The sequence below is a fragment of the Echinops telfairi genome, unplaced genomic scaffold (assembly GCF_000313985.2).
Source record: "Echinops telfairi isolate 266 unplaced genomic scaffold, ASM31398v2 ScPeMD7_7409;HRSCAF=8447, whole genome shotgun sequence".
NCBI lineage: Eukaryota > Metazoa > Chordata > Mammalia > Afrosoricida > Tenrecidae > Echinops > Echinops telfairi.
This window is the reverse complement of record NW_022111309.1, coordinates 133342-141619: the sequence shown is the minus strand read 5'-3', so window position 1 is coordinate 141619 and position 8278 is coordinate 133342. Positions and strand designations below refer to the sequence as shown.

Genomic DNA, 8278 nt, shown 5'->3' with positions numbered 1-8278 from the left:
CCTCATGAACCCTTGGTAATTTATGAATTATTATTTTTTCACGGCTTACACCCACCACTGTCTCTCTTCGCCCACTTTTCTAGAGTTTGTCTCCCCTGGGCGTGGGCTATATGTCGATCATTGTGATCAGTTCCCCTTTTCTCCCCCAACCTTCCCCTTCCCCTCCTGGTATTGCTACTCTCATTATTGGTCCTGAAGGGTTTATCTGTTCTGGATTCTGCTTTGGGAATTCTTAAGGAGAATCTCGATAGGTTTTCTCCAAGGATACAGGGTAATCATAGGGCCTAGGAAGTTTTAAGAACATTGAAAGCAGCATTGATAGAGAAAAGCACCAGAAAGCTCACACTAAGGACTTTTCCCCCTAATGTGACATTATCCCTGCTCATTCTTCAAGGGTAGCAAGGGCTGTCCTTCAATGTTTCCGTTGGGAAATCTTAGCTATCTACCTTGCAGCCCTGATCTTGCCCGTTCACACTTTGTTCCCTTAACTCAACGCTTTAAAAGGAACACAATTTGAGACCCTCTAGAATGACAAAATTGCTGTTTGGGCATGGTGTGTACTCCTCAGGGAAGGACTAGAGAGCCGGAAACACTACCTTCAGTTATAAACCTAGATAGAGGATATATCAAGAATCAATAGCTTCACGTTTTGATATTTCTGTTTAATAAATATTTCTGTGATTTTGTAACATGTTGGAATACCCGCCTTTGTCAATTCTGTCCACATCTGTTGTTCACCTGATTATAGTGTGGTGGTTCTTTTTTAGGAAAATAATACTTAAAACTGCTATCTACGAGGAAAATCAAATTCTTTTTTAAAAAGAATTACCATCTCGTTCATATTCTGGTTTGTGTTACAAGATCAACTAAATGACAGTCATAATTTATTCTCATATAGTCCCTAAATGTTGATGAAAACCAATTCAAAACAGATTACAAAATGATTTGCTGTTGACGTTTCAAAATACTACAATGAGTTGATGCTTTTATACTTTAAAGGAAAAAACTATCCCTTGACCCAACGTCTAGTGTTAGTTGAGTCCTGTGCCAGGCATTGCACCTGGAGGCAGCAATGGCCGTCCTCTCATGGGACTTACGTCATGAAAGAAGAAAGCTCAGCATCAGTGCATGTGAATCGGCTCCCTTGTTAAGTGTCCTAGTAAGAGCTCTGAGAATGCCTGTAGGGAAGCCTAATTTTGACTCCTGATAAAATGCCACTGTAGCAGAGATCTGACAAATGAAGATGAGAGACACACTAGGAGATGTGTGTGTGTGTGTGTGTGTGTGTGTGTGTGTGTGTGTGTCATGTTCATGTACAGGTCCTACTACAAACATCTGCGGATGTACATGCACCTAGTAGTTCCCAGATATTTCTAGGAAAGCAGTAGATTCTGTTATGATTCTGTTAGGAGACTACATATCAAGCAACTCTCTTGGAAAGCACAAGGTCTTTAGAGCCCTTAAAGAGCAGAAGTCTGAGTGTTATGGAGCCATTTCATATATGATGAATTTCTTAATTGTCCATCATGTTTGCCACTATAAACAAGAACAGCTCAAGCAAGGGATAAAATATTCAATACAACATGGCTTTTCCAAGTGTGGTTTGGATTTCCCTAAGACCCAGAAATCTCTGAAACCCTTTCAGAGTCTCTGTAAGATAAAAGTGATTTTCATAATAATATTAGTATCATACTTGTTCATATTCATTGTTTCGTGCATGTACATGCTGTGGTTTTTATCATAGCAAATTGAATGTAAAACCATATAGAGAATTTGACTGTCCTCTGTTAAACCAAACCATAAAGAGCTTGTAGAAATGTGAAAGTGCAATTTTTTTCTCACTGATTTTTTTTTTTTTGGTGGGGAGGGGGCTGTATTGGGAAATATAGTTATTTTTCATAATGTTAATCATATTAATATCCAACGGGTTAGTTTTTGTTATTTGTCAATACTTTAATAGCTATTCTAAAATTTATATTTTAGCTTCCAATGTGATAAATTTAAAACACATAAACCAAATTTATTTTGAATCCTCAATAATGTTTAAAAGTACCAGAGGTTTTGATGCCATGAAGTTTGAGAACTACTGAAGTATGGTGTTCTACTCGACTTTGAACCTGCTGCTTAATGTCTCTGAGACTCAGGAAGTCTGTCAAATGGGGGTGATGATCAAAGTATGGCCTTCATAAAAGGATTAAAGTAGTTATTGCATGCCAAGGGTTTATAACAGTGCATAGAACAGAATAAATGGTCAGTGCATGTTAGCTTTTGTTATTACTACTGTTCAGTTTTTTTTTAATAATTTTATTGGGGGCTCATACAATTCTTATCACAGTCCATACATGCATCCGTTGTGTCAAGCACATTTGTACATTTGTTGCCATCATCATTCTCAAAACATTTGCTTTCTACTTGAGCCCTTGATATCATCACCTCATTTCCTCCCTCCCTTCCTGCTACCCCCTCCTTAATGAACCCTTGATATTTTATAAATTATTATTTTGTCATATCTTTTTTGTTTTTTAATCATTTTATTAGGGGCTCATACAACTCCTATCACAATCCATTCACACATCAAATGTGTAAAGCGCATTTGTACATTCATTGCCCTCATCATTCTCAAACCATTTCCTCTCCACTTAAACCCCCGGCATTAGGTCCTCATTTTTCTCCTCCCTCCCCGCTCTCCCCTCCCTCATGAGCCCTTGATAATTTATAAATTATTATTTTGTCATATCTTGCCCTGTCCGACGTCTCCCTTCACCCACTTTTCTGTTGTCCGTCCCCCAGGGAGGAGGTCACATATAGTTCCTTGCAATCGGTTCCCTCTTTCCTACCCACTCTCCCTCTACCCTCCCTGTTTCGTCACTCACACCACTGGTCATGTATCTTACACTGTCCGACATCTCCCTTCACCCACTTTTCTGTTGTCGGTCCCCCAGGGAGGAGGTTATATGTAGATCCTTGTAATCAGTCTACTGTTCAATTTTAAGTCATAATCTATGTGATTTCAAACAATGCTGTTGCTGAAAAGTTTTGCTTGTGTATATGATCTTGTGTATGGTTTTGCTCAATATATTTGAAAGGGGGAAATTGAATTTTATGATTTTTCTTTTTGTGTTGTCAGTGGTTCTCAACCTGTGGGTTGTGACCCCTTTGGGGGTCAAATGACCCTTTCACAGGGGTCGCCCGATTCATAACAGTAGCAAAATTACAGGTATGAAGTAGCAATGAAAATAATTGTATGGTTAGGGGGGTCACCACAACATGAGGAACTGTATTAAAGGGTCACAGTCTTTAGGAAGGTTGAGAACCACTGTGTTACGTTTTAGCACACATTTTATTGGCAGGTAGCCAGGCCTTGAGATTTCAGAAACATAAAGTCAGAATAATTTGGGGTGCTTTTGCAACCCCATCCTTGCCTGCCTTTCTCGGCCCTCATCTAGACTTTGCCCTTCAGAATCAGGATCAGCGGGGACGGTGTGGTGTGGTGTGGTGTGGTGTGGTGTGGGGAAGCTCCAGGAGGCTCCTGCAGAGAGCATCTGAGTCACACTTGAGGGGCAGAAGCCGAGCCATCGGGAAATGCAGCAGTGTGCTCACCAAGCTCACTTACCCAACATGTAAGAGGCCTAGCCAGGAGAGGGCAGAATTTTCCTGATTTGTAGCAGAAAGAAGACTGAGCTAAGGAGTAGAGAAGCTGACTTCAGTTTCAATCTAACACCTTACTTAGTTGTCTGGCGTGGAACAATTTCCTTGAATCTTTAAGGCTTAGTATCCTCATCTATTAAATGGGCGGAGGGGAGGTGGGGAGTACCTCCCATTCCAGGGCTGTAAAAAGAATCGCACTGGTATCACAGAAAGGGCCCTCTCGCCACTTTTCACGTGACTTTGCCTGCCCAGGCCTTTGCATGTAAAGTCGCTTCACAGAGAAAGACGTGATTATTTTTAAAATGTAAAAGCTTGCCTTCAGTACTATGCTTTGTAGCTCTGTAACATTTATACTTCTTCTGTCTTTTTAGGGCAGCCCAGAAACTTGCAGGACCTGTGCCGAATTAAAATTCGTCAGCGTATAGGCCTTCAAAACCTAAAACTACTTGACGAACTACCAATTGCCAAGGTCATGAAAGACTACTTAAAACACAAATTTGATGATATCTGATATCCACAGAACTTTGAGCAAGATTATGAGTTATATTCCTGACACTTAAAAGGCTTTTTGCCTTGCACAAAGTATATCCTATGCAATTTCTGATTTGCTGTGAAGTCAGAAAGCAGATATACACTTTTAGGGTTTGGGGTTTTTTTTTGTGGGTTTTGGTTGTTCGTTTGGTTGGTTTTCATGGTAGGGGTGGGGATATATATACATACATACACACACAAACCCACACCACTTGCTTGAAGGTCTTAATTTGGTTTCTTGGTCCAAGTTTATGTGGTCCAAGCTTTCTATACAATACTGCATTTAGAAAAAATGTGTTGTTGTTGTTTTTTTCTAAAATGGAACAAGTAGGTTCAGAGTGGAGAACTTCCCCATTCCAAATTACTCCTGGTTTTAATGTTGTGTATTTTAAACCAGCAAAGCACTTGTTAAAGTAACATTTTGATGCCCACATTCACCCAAGGGATCCTGGGTTACATTAGATGTCCTGAGAAATTCCAAAAGTGATGCTGCCACCTCATTCATTTTCAATGAGTATAGATTGGCTGTTTGAAACTGTTCTTTTTCTAATTGATGTAGCTTTGAGATAGCATTAATCCAGTACCCGTGCTTTCCTATTCATGTGCTCTTGTTTTTATTTATTTTTTAACTGTAGTGCACTACCCAGAGGCTTTGAGTCTCGACTTCTGTCTCTAGCTGAGTTGTGCTTTTTAAAAAATTAATGCAAAAGAAAGTAACTTTAAGAAGCCAGTGTATTCTGTGTGTGAAACAGTGCCTCCTGTGCAGAACTCGTTTCTGGTGTCTTTTATCCATGACCTCCTGTGGTTCATCATTCCACAGCCAGCTTTGACAAGCCACAAGCCCGTGAGAACAGGAACCACCGGTGTCGTTCGCATTGCAGAACCACAGTAGGTCAGTTGCCATTTCCATTTTCAGCTTTGCTCTTGACCTCATTTTGGACAGAAAATTTCATAACCTGGTGGTAAGAGTATTCCCTAAAAAGAGCCCCAAATATTGTTCAGACATTCAGCTTTGACAGTTGGATAGTTTGGAATGTTTTCACTCGTGGTGTTTCTTCTCATTTCACTTGTAAAATAGGGTAAAATTTCTAATGGATGCATTTTTATAAGTAAGATTTATAAGTCTTTTAAGACAAATTATAAGTCTCATTAATTTCTAATGTGCTCATTAGACATTTCATATTTGTTTTGAGGCTACCCCATGAAGCTCCTCCAAAGGATGACTGTGTTTTCTGAGTCGATGGGACATTTGTTGGCAGGATAAACACAGAGAGAAGAGAGATTCTGTGCAACTTAACAGGCAGCAGTGATCTAAGAGATGTGTTTGGTGCTTGATTTAACATTTGCTTAGCTTCAGAGGAACCTTCTCAAACTCCAGTATTGTTCTGAGTGCTTTTGGAAATGTCAAAGTTTTTACACACTGACGATGAATTTGCTAACACGTTTACAAGTTGAAGAACTCTGAATGTCTAGTTTAAGTCATTACGCATAAAATTATTTCAAGTGAGAAGTATAACTAAGCTTAGAAATAGGAATCTCATCAAGATTTGCTTGTTTTCAGGGCCAGTGATTGTTTCCCAAGCACAAAGTGTGTTCTCAAAGATACGGAACAGCTCTGGCACCAGAATGTCTGGTCCAGTGTGCCAAGGCAAGGTGCAGTTGAATAAAGACTGTAGGCCACTTCGGGAAAAGGATGAACTGGGGGATTGCTAGTGTGGTTCATGGACTCTTTTGTAGGCAACCAGGCAGAGTCTGAGTGGTTTTATAACCATGCCCAAACTGGAGCTTGAACCTAATCACTAGGCCTGCCCTGTTCCTGGTAAGATTATCTCTAGAAAGTTACATCCAAGAAAGAGTCCCTTGTGAAGAAAGGAGTAGAACGATGTCCTCATTCTTTAAACAATACCCAGGCCAAGGCTATACCACATTAGCAGGGTGAAGGGATATGGCATGCCCAGAAATAAATGATCACTTCTTTCTAACACTCTAGACCCAGGGGAATGAGGAGCTAGGAAGGTGCCTGGGAGTTCTGCACTCTGAACAGAAATATGAATGTTGCATTCCCATAGGGCTAACTTCCTCACACGTGTGTTCATTTATTCAGTGAGTTTCAAATTATTTTATCTCCTCATCTATTTAAAGGTTTCCAAACTAAGCTAGCCACTGAGTCTGAGTCAGGAAATTCCAGGTAAAAGGTCCGATGAAGGTCAGCTCTCTGTTCTGTTCTGCGGCTGTGACTTCAGGAAAAATGAGGAGAATTGAAATTTCTAGTCAATGAAGACGTGTATAATGCCATTACTGATTGTTTGAGGCTTTTATCTGGACACTTAAAAAGAATGCCTTATTTCTGTTGTTCATAAAAGCCCAATTGCGTATCATATTTAACAAAATGTGTCAAAGCTGGTCATTGGTGGAGTACAGTGATGAGCATGTTCAGGTCCATGATTAATTTGATTGACAAGCATTCCGGGGTCACAGAATGGGTAGAACCAAGTATTGTCAGAAAATCAAGTTACTGGCTTTTCTGGAACCTTGACTAAAATGTTTAGAATGTATCAAATTTGTCACTAATCCTTCTATAGCTCTTTAAAATTATTTAAACCTACGACTGAACCTTTATGAAAACATATTTGGCAAATACACCAAAGAAACCAGCTCACAAAAGATTATGCTCATTAATGAACTACAAACCTCATCTTCTCAAGAGGTTGGGTTTTTTTGTAAATATTTTTGTTTATAAATGTACAGCAGAGTAAGAGTGTTTTTAGATTATTTAATTTCCATATTTCTAAACTATTTACTACAGAATAATAACCCAGGCTTACTAGTTCAGAAGATTTGACTGTTTGTTTTTTTTAACCTGTCGTCGGTCGTGCTTGGAACAGCATCTCCACTGGAGAGGTCAGTGTTCTGGCAGGAGCAAGGGTGCACATCTGGAGTATGAGGGGCACGAGTGTAATTTGTCAGATGCACCCGTAAGAGACAAGAATGTGCAGTTTAATTACCAGAGTGGACCATATGACATGGAGAGAGCCTAACTTTCTGCAAAATTGCTCATTAGCCCAGAATGTGATTGGAATAAGGGTGTTTGCCCCAAATCTAGCTTTCATGTAAATCTTTGTGTGTTATTATCATAATGTATTTTGTTCTTCCTTTGTAATGTAAGTTTTGCTTTGGGTCAATTTGAATTAAAAAAAACAAACAAACCCTGATTTAAAATGCCTAAAACTTGTGTTTTATTTTTAGTCTGCTTTAACATCTTAGTCTTTTCAGCTGTTTGGTGAAAGGAAGCAAAAACCTGTCCTTCATTCATCAGCATTTTAGATCTGTGAGAGTCATGTTCAGAGTGATTCGGAAATCACCACCTCTTTAGATAGTCTCCAATGAGCCAATTCTTTTTTTTTTAAATCATTTTATTGGGGCTCATGCAACTCTTACTCTCTGTTTCCTTTTGACAAATGCATCTGTAAATGCCAACTGCACTCCTGAGTGTGCGGACCCAGCACCAGGCTGGCTTCATACATGCACCTTAACTGAGGATAGGGTTTGGCCCACAACAGTTCTAATCATAGAAAAGTAAATGCAGTCAAAGCTATGAATTTGCATGAACTTATTTGTCTGCAGGAGTGCATGTTATTATCTCCACAGGTCTGTCTAAATAAGATAGGCTGGATGAACAATCTGGAGGAGAAAACAAGGGGACCGACGGTTTCGGGAGGGGGGGACATGGGAGAGGGATGGGGTGGGGGGAGGGGAAGGTAATGGTGTTAAACTCAGGGACAAGGGAACAAAAAGTGATCCAAATTGGCGGTGAGGTGGGTGTGAGAGGCCTGGTAGGGCATGATCAAGGGTAATGCAACAAAGAGGAATTGCTGAAACCCTGTGGGGACTGAACATGAGGAAAGTCAAGGGAAATAAGAGGAAAGAGCTGGGAGGCAAAGGGCATTTACAGAGGTCTAGATAAAGGTCTAGATAAAGACGTACATATGTAATTATATTTCTATATGAGGATGGGGAAATAGATCTATCTGAATATATTTATAGGTTTAGTATTAAGGTAGCAGAAGGACATTGGGCCTCCACTCAAGTACTCCCTCAA

At 39.9% G+C, this 8278-nt stretch overlaps 1 protein-coding gene across 4 annotated transcripts in view; it reads left to right on the top strand.

Annotated features, from left to right (window-relative positions):
- ASB7 (ankyrin repeat and SOCS box containing 7) overlaps positions 1-7398 on the top strand; it is a 68813-nt gene extending 61415 nt beyond the window's left edge. For all 4 annotated transcript variants that reach the window (XM_045296506.1, XM_004709846.2, XM_045296505.1 and 1 more), the window contains one exon: positions 4020-7398. In XM_045296506.1, the coding sequence (XP_045152441.1) occupies positions 4020-4159 (140 nt within the window). In that variant the 3' untranslated portion in view covers positions 4160-7398. The remainder of the gene's footprint in view (positions 1-4019) is intronic.
- Positions 7399-8278: the final 880 nt, after the last annotated feature.